The 12,675-nt window shown below is 52.0% G+C and overlaps 1 protein-coding gene across 3 annotated transcripts in view; it reads left to right on the top strand.

Annotated features, from left to right (window-relative positions):
• LOC122368557 overlaps positions 1-12,588 on the top strand; it is a 16,778-nt gene extending 4,190 nt beyond the window's left edge. The window contains exons 6-18 of one of the 3 annotated variants that reach the window (XM_043342578.1): positions 766-792; positions 1,013-1,144; positions 1,752-1,875; positions 2,261-2,370; positions 2,738-2,845; positions 4,259-4,381; positions 4,809-4,949; positions 6,334-6,456; positions 6,978-7,121; positions 9,118-9,240; positions 9,936-10,073; positions 11,700-11,912; positions 12,269-12,588. In XM_043342578.1, coding sequence (XP_043198513.1) covers positions 766-792; positions 1,013-1,144; positions 1,752-1,875; positions 2,261-2,370; positions 2,738-2,845; positions 4,259-4,381; positions 4,809-4,949; positions 6,334-6,456; positions 6,978-7,121; positions 9,118-9,240; positions 9,936-10,073; positions 11,700-11,912; positions 12,269-12,378 — 1,616 coding nt within the window. In that variant the 3' untranslated portion in view covers positions 12,379-12,588. The remainder of the gene's footprint in view (positions 1-765; positions 793-1,012; positions 1,145-1,751; positions 1,876-2,260; positions 2,371-2,737; positions 2,846-4,258; positions 4,382-4,808; positions 4,950-6,333; positions 6,457-6,977; positions 7,122-9,117; positions 9,241-9,935; positions 10,074-11,699; positions 11,913-12,268) is intronic. The other 2 variants (XM_043342579.1, XM_043342580.1) reach the window with 2 other exon arrangements.
• The last annotated feature ends 87 nt before the right edge of the window (positions 12,589-12,675 follow it).

Here is a 12,675-nt window from a genome sequence, read left to right as displayed (position 1 = left end):
TTTTGCTGGGTAGCCCCATCCCTTCTACCCCGTAATTGACTACTTTTGATACATCTCAGTGACCGCCGTGGCACGTGCCACGTGAAAAGTCAAGGGTGTTCAAGCAGTTTTGCAAAAGTAATGATTTTGAGAGGCCCATATCTCAGCAGCGGCTTGAGCGATTGTCTTGCGGTCATTTTTATAGGACTTATAGCGTGACTCCCCCTGCACGTGCAAAATACAACAATTAGAGGTGCCAAATTTGTTCCCATTTCAGTAACTCGGTAATTACTGGGGCGATTTCGCTGAAACTGGGCATACAGGTAGGCACCCACCAGGCAATGAATTCCCATGTGTTGCGGTTAGGGTGCTACTGCACGTGCGCACGTGCAGGGGGCGTTTCCAGATCTCGAGAACGGCTGGGCCGATTGCGCTGAAATTTGGTACACGGTTGGGGACCGGTTAGTAGGGTGCCGTGCAAAAGTCATTTTGGACCCCGTTTGCACGTGCGCACGTGCAGAATGCCGCTTCCATATATCAGGAACGGCTGGGCCGATTGCGTTCAAATTTGGCACACCGCTAGCGACCGGTTAGAAGGGTGCTTTGCACAAGCCCGTTCGAAGTACCCTCTCGCCCTTCTGCACGTGCAGGGCTCACTATCTCGCTCGCTCGTTCTTCGCCCAAAAGGCGTTTTACTGGTAATTAATTTTTGCTTCCACTTTACCGCTAGGCTGGTAGTGCCCAATTAACCATAGCGCATACTGATCATTGTATTTCATTTGCCAGGCGACGCCATTTTGAGGACTGGGTCCGGTAAGCATTGTGTGTGCTAAAACTGCATGGTGATGATATCTTACGCTGATTTGTTGTTATGCTTTCATTTTCACAAAATTGTGCTGTGTCACTCGCAAACGTTCACAAGAAGTCCCATGTTTCGTTTCTGCCCATTGCGCCCCCCCCCCCCCCCGTCTGCCCCCTCGCCCTACTCTCACGGGCCGTCGCCAGTGATCCGACTCCCGTGTGGTGGGTACAGGTCTCCGCATGTTACGTCTGCTCGCGGCCGCAGGTGGCGGGCAGACCCCCAGCGCTCGGCCGACGCCGGCCGCCAGCACCCGGCCGTCACTGAGCGTGTTCGCCGCCGGCTCCGGCACCGCCTCTGAGGCCGGTGAGTTTTGCAGACATCGGAATAGTTTGTGCGCTACTTGTTATGGCTGAAATGGACTCTTTCGGCAGTCAGCTAATCGCATGCAAGCCCTATACAAATGCACAAGATCTCGCTCGCATCAATTGCTCGCACGCACTCCCTGTGATCGATTGCAGCGAGCGAGAGCTAATGCATTTGAATACCTACTCGCTACCGGTTTCCTGACTGCCGAGTCTGTTTCACCCTCTGCATTATTTGTTGGACCTGCGTGAAGAAATGTTTTCTGGATTGTAGTATGTCGCTAAATTTCGAGAAACCTACAGTCGGTGCCCATATCAATACTGTGACTGTTTGTAGGTTTCACATAGTCTCGCTGTTGTATCAAACATCAGGCTAAAGCCTGAAACAGACTCTTTCCGCAGTCAGGAAATCGCATGCGAGAGCCTATTCAAATACATGGAAGCACGCTCGCATCAATCGCACGCACCTCCCGCAAGCGATTGATGCGAGAAGAATTATAATGTATTTGAATAGGCTCTCGCATGCGATTTCCTGAACGCGAAAAGAGTCTGTTTCAGCCTTAACTCCAGCCGTTCCTCTGACCGTCTGTATCCGGTGCCGCCGCCAGGGAAGGGCTTCTGCTGCCGCCTGGGCCCCGGAGAGCTTCTCCAGCCCCTGGTCGGTGTCACCACGCTGGTAGAGTGCGAGACGCGCTGTCGAACTAAGCAGCTCGGCTTCGCCGTGCAAATCACGTACGTGACTGATAATGGAGGGTGACGGCGTTGTACTCTGCGTAGCTTGGGCACTGAAAACGCCAGAAGTCTGTTTTGGATGAGTTCAGCCTCTTTTATCGAACCTTGTTTTGTGGCATTGCCTTGTCGTGCGTATAACTTTTTATGGCATTTGCTGAAAATAATATGCAAACATCAAGTTATAGTGGAAAGTAGAGGAACATAGCATAAACGGATGTGTCTCAGCTCTTTTTGAAGTGCTGTTACTTCTACGATGTTCATATACACCGTCTTTTCTAATCTTCAGTTTTCGACAATCCCCTTTCTGACATATATTACTCTCCATTGCCACAAATGTGCCTCGCTAAGCTGCACTTCTGTTTCACCGGCGCGCCGCCTGTTTCAGCTACAGGAAGTGGGGCTGTGCGGGCGACAGCTTCAAGAGTCGCTGTGCTCAGCTGAATACGTGCGAGGGATGCGTAGCCGACAGGACTTGTATGAACGTCCACACTATCTGTGAGTGCCCCACTACGACTGCGGACTGCACTTAGGAGATAAAAACGGAAACGGCTCTGGGGTCGACTTTGTTCGCAATGCACTTCATAGACTTTTGTATACAGATGACTATGACTCATTTAAATTCATGGTGAACTAAAACTTCAAAGTAAAGAAAAGATTACTGATTATTCAGTAAGTCCTATTATAATTTCTAATATGTTAGAATGTCTCGCTTGGTTACGGGTTTGTGCCACTTCATTGTTGTGTTTTGGACAGTTGACACATGCCGCTGTGTCATTCAGCACCATGATTCGTGCGACTCAGTTGTTGTGATTGTTTCCGTGGTCCGTGGTCCAGTTGACACTAATGCAGTCTCTGTTTCCAGCGCTGTCTATCTCTATCCAGAGCATGCGGAACCGTCTGACGGGCTCTCAGTTTGCGGTCGGTCAGGTGGACCGAGGTCGGCGCACCGAGCGACTCAGCACGCAAATCGGTCAGTCCCTCACCCATCCATCCCATACCAAACACTCAGAGGTCAGCAGGGGTCACCGCTGTTCGGGAAATACCGAAGGAGCGGGAACGGCTGCACCGTTCAGAAACCGCTGGGCTGGAGCCCTCCAGGGGCTGCTTGTCTGAAGTCATCTAGTGGTGATATTTCATTACTTTTCTCCAGGGCGCTCCCTGAACTTAACCCTCGCCGGACCTATTGGTTTTCTACATACGCGCCGGCCGAGGGGGGGGGGGGGCGGGTACGACCCCCCCTCGCCGTTTCGCCCCTGGTGGAGCTAGCGCGTCGCGGAAAAAACGAGCGTGTGCGCCGTTACGAGACGCAGAGATTGGTACCCGATTTTAAGGTCCTAGGTCAACCGGTGACCTCTGAGGTCAGGTCAAGTGCCCCAAGGTACGGTTCAGTTTTTGGTGAATAACTTCGCAAAAAACGGCCGCAGAGCGCCGATTTTGGCAGCATCGTGTTCGTCTCGCTCAGGCGCGTCGAATGGTATACTTTTTGTCCGGGTCAGGTCAACTTGGGGTGTTGACCTCAGGTCAAGGTCAGGTCAGCACCCCCAGGTCACGAAGTTGGTCGAAAGAGGTCATGTCGCATATCATTCGATTCGGCAGGTCTTCCTGAGTCCATTGGTGGCTTTCCCGACTCGCTAGCTCAATTTGATCAAGAGTTATTGACGAAAAACTAATGTGACCTTGATGACGTCATAAATGACGTCACGCAAGGTCAACATTGCAAAAGTGACGGATCTAACCTTGCAAGGAGTGCATAAAATCACGATTTCGTGTGCTTGAGATAGTTGGAGATCGTTCCCGGCGCCAGAATAGCAGTTTTCATTTTTCCCCATTGACTTATAATGGTGAGGTCACGAAAATGACCTGACCTCATATGACCTTTAGGAAAAATCCGAGATATACAAGTTGTGGGACTCATAATGGATACTAGATCCTGCAAGTTTCATTTCCCTGTGACATCTCCTCTGGCAGTGAGGGCGTTGCGAAGTTGCGACATCTGAAGACCGTGCAGAGGTTCACTTATGACGTCATAGGTCAGTGACCTGACCTGACCCAAAAATGCGGTTAGTGGCAAAAGATGCGGCTTGGATCAAAGGTCAGGTATGCCAAGTTTCAGCTCTCTATCGCCAGCGTGTTCGGAGCTATCGCGAAAAAACCCTATGGGGGGGGGGCGGCACCCGCCCCCCCCCCCCTCGGCCGGCGAGGGTTAAATTTGGGTTAAGTACTAAGTTGTAATAACTTTAAGTGAGCCAACTTCGAGTATTGGTATAACCTGACGGAGCTCCATGATTTAGCCTGAAAGTGACCTGACCTGACTTCAGAGTTCAGCATGGCCTGTCCTGAATCGTCACCTGACCTGACCTGTCACCTTGGCTGACTTGTGCAGGCCAGAGCTCTCTGACCGGTATCAGAACGGTCGATAACCGGACGCTGTCGGATGTCTCGGGGGACAGACAGAGCAGGCAGGTGGCCAGAGAGAACCGGCGGCTCTCCTCCGAGATCGGGCCAGGTGAGAGGCACGCGCCGAGACGAGGGGAAGGGAGAGAGGGGTGGGGTGGGCGAGGGAGAGGCGAAGGGGGTGAAAGGGAAGGAGGGAAGGGTGGCAGAGGGGAAAAGAGAGCTTAGAGGCGAAGGAACTGTATGACAAAGTGAACAAACTTAACAATACAGTTTGTTTTGCAGAGCTAGATTTGCTCGTTTGGTCCGCTTTTTCACTGGTTCGGCAGGTTGTTAAATATAGCTCCATACAATGGTACTGCTTCTTTCCATCTGTAATCAGCTGTATCAATCGATATTGCCCCCATCGTGTTAGTGCGTGACTCGTGAGGCCGCTGGTGACGCCCCCCTTTGTGACGCCCCTCTCTGTGACGCCCCTCTCTGTGACGCCCCCGTCTACGACGCCCCGTCTATGACTCTCCTGATGACGCCCCCGGCAGACGGTAACTCTCGCGGAGGGGTTTCTATCGAGGCGGCCGTCACAATCACAGAGGCTGCGCGCACCAACCGCTCAGCGAGTCAGCAGATCAGCGACCGGGACCAGCGGGCGCTCACCACCAACCTCACACACGGACAACAGGGTGAGCGGGGAGGAACGAAGGCGAGAGGGTGTGAGCGGTGTGATGCGAAGCGATTTTTTTTGTAGAATCGACTTCGGCGGACTTGTTATTCAATATGTTCAGTGGTGCTGTTGCCAGTGAAAGAAGTGTATTTACTAGAGTTGTGACAGAAGAATTAATGACAATTAAATAGAATGAGTTACTTCAAATGATCAAGAACTGTCAACTCCTTTTAACCCTCGCCCTGGCAGGGGGGGGGGTCGATGCGACCCCCCCCCTAAGGTTTTTCGAAGCTAGCGTAAAAACGGCGGCGCGCAGCGCCGCCAAATTTGGCACAGCTTATGGGGCAACCTTTTTACATATGACCTGAGAGTTTCAGGTCCGGGTGACCTTGGGTCAGGTCACCAGGTCAGAAAAACCGGTACAAGGTCATGGTCAAATTTCAATTTTCTTTTTGCACCTGTCCAACTCACAGTTTTGGACTGATTTCCTTCAAACTTTCAGGATGTGCTAAGTTCACCGAGTTGTATAACATATACTTCGGGTTTTTTGAGGTCACTGACCTGAGGTCAGTTAGAGGTCATTACGTCGTAATGTTAAGCCTATGGGAAAATACTAAATTCGGAAAATACTGGAGATATCCGCTTCGTTCTATCACTTTTGTGCTTTGAAACCACAGTACTTAACAGCAGGTCACTTGCTGCTTCTTTGTTTGGTGTTCTTATCCATGGGTCAGGTCAAATGAGGTCAACTGAGGTCAAATGACGTTTTTGCCAATAACTTGGCACATAATGACGCTAGAGCTTAAAAAATGGTATCATTGTGTTCCTGGTGATCAGCCAAATCGAATGATATACGATATGATGCAATTTGGTTAACATGAACTTAATTTATAAATTTAAGTTTACTTAAAATTTAAGAAAAACTTTAAGTACACTTAAGCAAGCTAAAAAGTATATCATTCGACGCGCCTTGACGTGCTGAGTTCACTGGTGCTTTTCGTTTTGCTCTATCTTAATTAGATCAAAAGTTATAAGCGAAAAACTTTTGACCTGTTTTTAGCGAAATTTTTACATTTATACCCCCCCCCCCAAACCCCCCTAAATATTGACCTAGAGCAACCAAATTTGCACAAGGGCGAGAACTCCATGGGGCCCACCTACCTACCAAATTTGGTGTTTCTAGGTGCCATAGGAGCCAATCGCGAGGGGGGTCGCATCGACCCCCCCCCCCCCCTGCCAGGCCGTGTTATGAAAAATGCCCTGCCAGGGCGAGGGTTAAAGCCAAGGGTCTGTTCTCAATGTTCCGTGCATCTCAGTTTTTCACGCTGCCCTGTGCCCTGCCCTGTGCCTTATGGTTGCCAGGACTGTGGCGTGCATTGAGTTTTGACATGACCTCCGAACAGATGGATCGAGGACTCGGCGGGTGGACAGAGACGTCAACCAGGACCGGGACACGGTCGTCAGCCGGAGGGAGGACTCTCTGGAGGTGCGCCGGCTGGCCTCCTCCACTGGCGACCGGCGCGCAGGTCAGTGACCGAGTCCTGATCATAGCTGGAGAATTGGAGGGAGTCGTGGGTGTTGTGGCAATGCAAATCCACCGCCCCTGTGCGCCGGGTTGGCTTTGGGGCCGCAACAGACGGCGGAGGCCAAGGTCACCCGCGCTGGGGCGGCGGATTTGCGGTACTCGAACACCCACAGTTCCGTACCATTTTCCACATATGGTCCTGATACCGGTAAAGGTCAGTGACCTACCCCGGCACAAGTCAAATACCACACACAAGCATACCGAATACTGACCAGTGACCGACCCCTGCACAGGACGTCAGACACCAAACACCAGCATACAATTCACACCAAACGTCGTTGGCGGGATAATCACCAAATCACCAAGTATTCATCACCACTCGCCAGCACAGCTATACTCTCGCGATAGCGTTGCCTTTTGATTTACAATGTTAGACTCCACGGTTCACTTTAACCACCGCCGCTTACGTCTACAGTAATCAGCATCTGACTGACTATTCCTCTGCGCGTCTCTGCTTCACAGAAGTGCTGCCTGGACTGCGGAGTCCCCAGGACGGCAATGCCTCGCTCACAGCCAGTGACAGGAACATCTCTCAGATCGGCCAGGAGAGCGTGTTTACGACCACCGTGGAGAGGACGGATGATAATACCAACCTGCGCACGGCCGGTGAGAGGAGCGAAAGAGAGGACCGTGATGAAGAGGAGGGAGAGGATGGGATGATGATACACTCGGGGGCAGATTGATGTTCCACAACTCTTTATCCACCGGGTTCCTATGGCTCAGCATTGGCAGCAGCCGCCTGGTACCGGTAGACTGTGCCGCTTCACTTACTTGTCAAGCGGCACAGCCTACCCACCTGTATGACACCGGTCTGGGTCGGTGGCTGGAAGGCGATGTGGGCCGCCTGTGACGTCAGCGCAGCGGTGAGGGCCGAGCCCGGAGGCATGGCTCGGGTCGGCGCGGCGCGGCGGCTGGCGAGGGCTGGGGAGTGAGGTGGGGTGGGAGCACGGACCATCGCGCGGCTGAGCGAGTGTAGTTAACTTTCACGTCTCAAGGCGCCAATTATTCCACCTAACAATTGTGCTAAAGCAGTTGTTAAAATGTCCTATCCCCAAGACAGCGCCTATCATCATACTTGCCATGCACATTACGACACACTTAAACGTGACATTGGGACAGCCGATAAAATTTATATCACACGTGCATCAAGGTGCGGAGCTATATTTTGTATAACATATTAGTATTAAGGCCTTGATCGAGCAGATTGGTGTCTATTGTTTCGCACGGCAATCGTCCAGAGACGTGGGAACTGGGGGTTATGAGTAGTGCCGCAGCCAACGCTCCAATTTAAAGCGATTATTACTGTTGCTCTAATATGTGGTCGCAGCCTCCAATAGCAAACCGTTCCAAATGGGGCCAAAAAGTCGGCCACTCAGGGGGGCTCGAACTGGGCTTCTCCCACCGGCCAATTCACGACACGAGCGTTTATCCACTGAGCTACCGAGAACGGTCCTCGTCCGCACAAAACAAAATGACATTCACCCGCTGACCGCCAATGACAGTATTGTGACATTTGATCGCGTTTGACCGCGGCGGGTGGTCGCTGGTTTCGGCAGCTCAGTGGATACACGCTAGCGTCGTGGGGTGACCGGTTGGAGAAACCTGGTTCGAACCGTCCCGGGTGCGCGACTTATTTGTTCCTAGATGGAACGGTTTGCTATTGGTGGCTGCGACCACACATTAGAGGAACATAAGAGTTGCTTTGGGACGCCGCGCTATCCAAAAACCCCAGTTCCCACGTCTCTGGACGATTGCTGTGCGAAATAATAGACACCAATGAGCTCAATCAAGGCCTTAATACATATCTGTTAAAAACAATGTAGCTCCGCAACTCGATGCACGTGTGATATAAATTTTATCGGCTGTCCCAATGTCACGTTTAAGTGTGTCGTAATGTGCATGGCAAGTATGATGATAGGCGCTGTCTTGGGGATAGGACATTTTAACAACTGCTTTAGCACAATTGTTAGGTGGAATAATTGGCGCCTTGAGACGCGAAAGTTAACTACACTCGCTCAGCCGCGCGATGGTCCGTGCTCCCACCCCACCTCACTCCCCAGCCCTCGCCAGCCGCCGCGCCGCGCCGACCCGAGCCATGCCTCCGGGCTCGGCCCTCACCGCTGCGCTGACGTCACAGGCGGCCCACATCGCCTTACAGCCACCGACCCAGACCGGTGGCATACGGTGTGGGTAGGCTGTGCCGCTTGACAAGTAAGTGAAGCGGCACAGTCTACCGGTACCAGGCGGCTGCTGCCAATGCTGAGCCATAGGAACCCGGTGGATAAGGAGTTGTGGAACATCAATCTGCCCCCGAGTGTACCAACCTTAGCACAACTTGCGAATAATCGGTTTCGACGAGCATTTTCACTTTCCCAGTCATTCGTGTTGTTCTGGCTGTTAAGTTATGATGTTAACTCCCCGCCAAATCTGCCCTAATTGTACTACACATCTCGTTGTATAATATCTCGGATAAATCCGCTGGTAACCAGCTGCGCCTCTGAACCCTGTGTGATCTGTCACGACAGCCTTGCCTAACTATACTGTGAAACTCCGTTGAAGCCGTTAGTAACCTTCTGCCACCTGTGTTATTTACGTTTGTCAGCTGGTGACCGGACTCGCAGTTCCTCCACTGAGGCAGCTTTGAGGACGCAGGCCGAGCGGACCGGCGCCAGGAACGACTCCAACATCCGAGACACCGCCTTCGCCACCGAGGACCGGGAGCTGGGTACGTGCTGATGGCGCGAGTTATACAGACGTTTAATTTTTGTAGCTGAGTGGAGTAGCAGACTTGGGTTCATTTATGCCCAATATCGATCAAAATCGACTTTTTTCATCACTTCCGGAGCGTAATAACTTCGAAATCGCTTGTTTACCGCAACATTAAAGCGACGTTATTTACGAGCGACCAGAACAGCATTCAAAAAGTCGATTGATGCGTGGTTTGCGTTAGAAACAATGGCGGGAGGTGCGTGTGATGCGTGTAGCACGAGTGCCCCATATCAGAGCCATCATACCGGCGTCTCTCCCGTCACCGCTGGGACTCGTTTGGAGCTTTGTACGGTCCATGACCTCTATAGAGCCGAGATAAGGGCCGCCGAACTGTTGGCTCCCCCTCAGGGTGGCAGTTCGGACATCGACCCGCGCATCAGTAAATACGGGCCACCGAGTTAAAGAGATACCGGTGATGGTACAGACGTCCATATTTTTATGGGAAACCGGCTCGGGGTACGGCTCGGGGTACGGAAAGGTGCCTTAGTTCTCGTTGCATCCTAGTAAACCAAGGAGTTTTAATATAGCTTTCAATGTAGCGTGTATCCAGTACCATTGTCTATGGCTCACTCCATTTCTACAATGCCGTCACTAGTGATCTCATCGTCCCCAGTCCTGTCACCGACCTCTGCCACCCCGCCCCACCTTCAGGGAGCGTGGAGCTCTCCACCACGGAGATCAAGTCCGGCTCGGTGGTGGACCGCGCGAGGGTGGACGGCGAGCGCTCCGGCGGCGCCTCCCGGACGGTGACCGCCTGCGCCAGGTGCAACACCACATCCGATCTCACAGGTCAGTGTCAGGCGAGCGTGGTGCGCCGGACTGCGGTGTAGTGTGAAATGTCTGCCTTGGGGGCGTTCAAACGTTGCTCTATGCGATATATATGATTTGTGTGGTCCGATGATTGTACAGGGTGGGGCAGAAAGATTTACCTCTTGATTTTTGAAAATATTTCGGCCCAGAACGAAGATATTCAAATGATTTTTGGTACACGTATTCAGTAACATGTACACATCGCAGCAACGGCACTATGAACCAATTTGACCACCTTTGGTCTTCACACCTGCCCCGAAACCTCTCCCTGCGGAGAGGCGCGAGCGCCGCACGGTGTCCTCGTCGAAATTCGACCATGCCGTCTCGAGTGCCAGCTTCAGAGCGGCGATGATGCTGTGTGGTGTTGCACACATCTCCCTCTCCAGGATGGCCCAGGTGGTGAAGTCCATCGGGTTCAGGTCTGGACTTGATGGTGGCCACATGTCCTTGTCCCAGAATCCAGGCATGTGGGTCTTGCACCACTGTTGAGTGAAGTTGGCCGTCTGAGACGACGCAACGTCCTGGACGACGACGTATCCGTCTCGGAACGACTGAGTGATCCAAGGCAGAGCATGTTCCTCCAGCAGATGGACATAAACGTGTGAACTGACTTTCACACCCGCCTCGATGAAGATCAAGGGTCCTTTTGAGCCGTCGGATGCGACGGCAGCTCAAACCACGACACCAGCAGGGTTGTGGCGACCAAAACTGGCCTGGATTGCAGGAACAATGCTGGATGTACCATCTGCCAAGATTATGTCGCCTTGAGAGCTCATCTGGGACTCAACCGTGGAAATCTTTTTATCAGATCAGTGGAAGACCTTGCTACCGGCGCTTCTGATTTCCTCCAATGTCTTTTGGGCCATGTGAAGCCGTTTCTCCTTGGATACCGCCGAAATTAGGTGTCGACGTTGCATCGTGTATGGATCAAGGCCCAAATCGTCGTTAATGATTCTCCTGATCGTTTTGGGCGAAAAATCGAGGTCCTTTGCCAGTTTGTTCATGTTTTGCCAAGGATTTCGAGACACCATCTTGTGAACGATATCAACCAGCCTTTTGGTGCGGACATGTCTTGTTCTGCCTGGGATGGGCTTCGTCGACACTGTACCTGTCCCTGTAAGGCATTTCATTAGATTGTTAACAGTTTTTATGGCAACACCGAGCTGTTTTGGAACGCTTCGGACGCTGTGGCCAGCCTGCATCGGCGCCGCCATTTGGGCTCTTTTTGTAATCTCCGCCATAGCTCATCAACAATCATGACGAAATTAAAAACGATCATAGCAATTATACACGAGTCAGTTGAGAAGCCGCATGCAAAATTTCACTAAAATCCGTCCAAAACTTTTTGAGTTGTGGGCTAAAAACAAACAGGTAAATCTTTCTGCCCCACCCTGTATGACATTAACACCAATTTTCAGTCGTGTCTGTTAAGTATACATTTGTAACTGCAGTCCTGGTTATACACTACTCTTTACCACACTGCCATAGACTTTCAGGTCTGTAATAGTTCGAGTATTTCACAACTCCTTTTTTATCGTTTTGACCTCCGACCACAGCTGCCGCTAGTAAACCGTTCCGTGACACGGACCCATCACCCCACCGCAGAGAGTACCCGTTCGGACCGCCAGAATCAGACCACGGACCACATCGAGACCGTGACGGAGGACGTGACGACTCGGTCCCGGGTGGCGCCCGGCGGTGCGCTGCCGCTCATCTCCGTGACGGCGCAGGACGTGCGCCAGGCACAGACGGTAGACACTGCGCGCCGCGGCATCGGCTCCACGGTTACCGCCAGCACCCTCAACACCACTGGCATTGGTGAGCGGCTGAGCACGAATATTCCATCAGTGTAACTGTGTGCTGGTTTAAGTTTTTTTGCTCAAACTACGTTTAAACGTTAAAACAACTCTGCCATGCACAAGAAAAACGATTACGTTCTGGTGACCTCTGGCCTGACGTAATGACCTCTGACCTAACGTAATCGTGTTTGCCTTTGCAATTCAGAACTTCTTTCACACCCTCGATGAGGCATTTACGTACGAGCCCCTCAGTCATGCCTATATTTCTCAAAGCTCCCTTCGTGTTCCACTAAGTAGTCACGTCTCCGCGACATTGGACTGAATGACGCCACTCTGAATGACGGCACTGACACTGACCCGCCGTCGGGCCGGCAGGAGTGCGGAGCTCGCGGGACCGCGAGGTGCTCTCGGTGGAGAGGACAAACGGCACTGACCAGGTGCAGGAGTGGAACCGGGCCACCGAGGTGCGCACTGTGACGCTCTGATGGCCAGGCCGCGGGAAGAAGTGAACAGAAATTCGGACAAGAATAAGCACATAGGCACATCTGCGTACAGAAAGCATTAGTGCAGGGAGGGCAGGACCGGGAAGCGGCCAAAGAGTAAGAAGCTCTGGATGGTGGATAGGACATGGCTAGAAAGGATGTCCAACGGCTAAACGATGTCCAATTCAAATACAAATATATCTTTCAACATGCTTTCTTTATGCTTTTTCGAGTTTGTCACTTCATGTCCGTGTCATGTACGGCGTCAACCGTGTTGATAAGTTTATATAACATACGTGT

The sequence above is a fragment of the Amphibalanus amphitrite genome, unplaced genomic scaffold, assembly GCF_019059575.1.
Source record: "Amphibalanus amphitrite isolate SeventyFive unplaced genomic scaffold, NRLGWU_Aamphi_draft 000957F_arrow, whole genome shotgun sequence".
Classification (NCBI taxonomy): Eukaryota; Metazoa; Arthropoda; class Thecostraca; order Balanomorpha; family Balanidae; genus Amphibalanus; species Amphibalanus amphitrite.
This window is presented reverse-complemented; position numbering and strand designations above follow the sequence as displayed.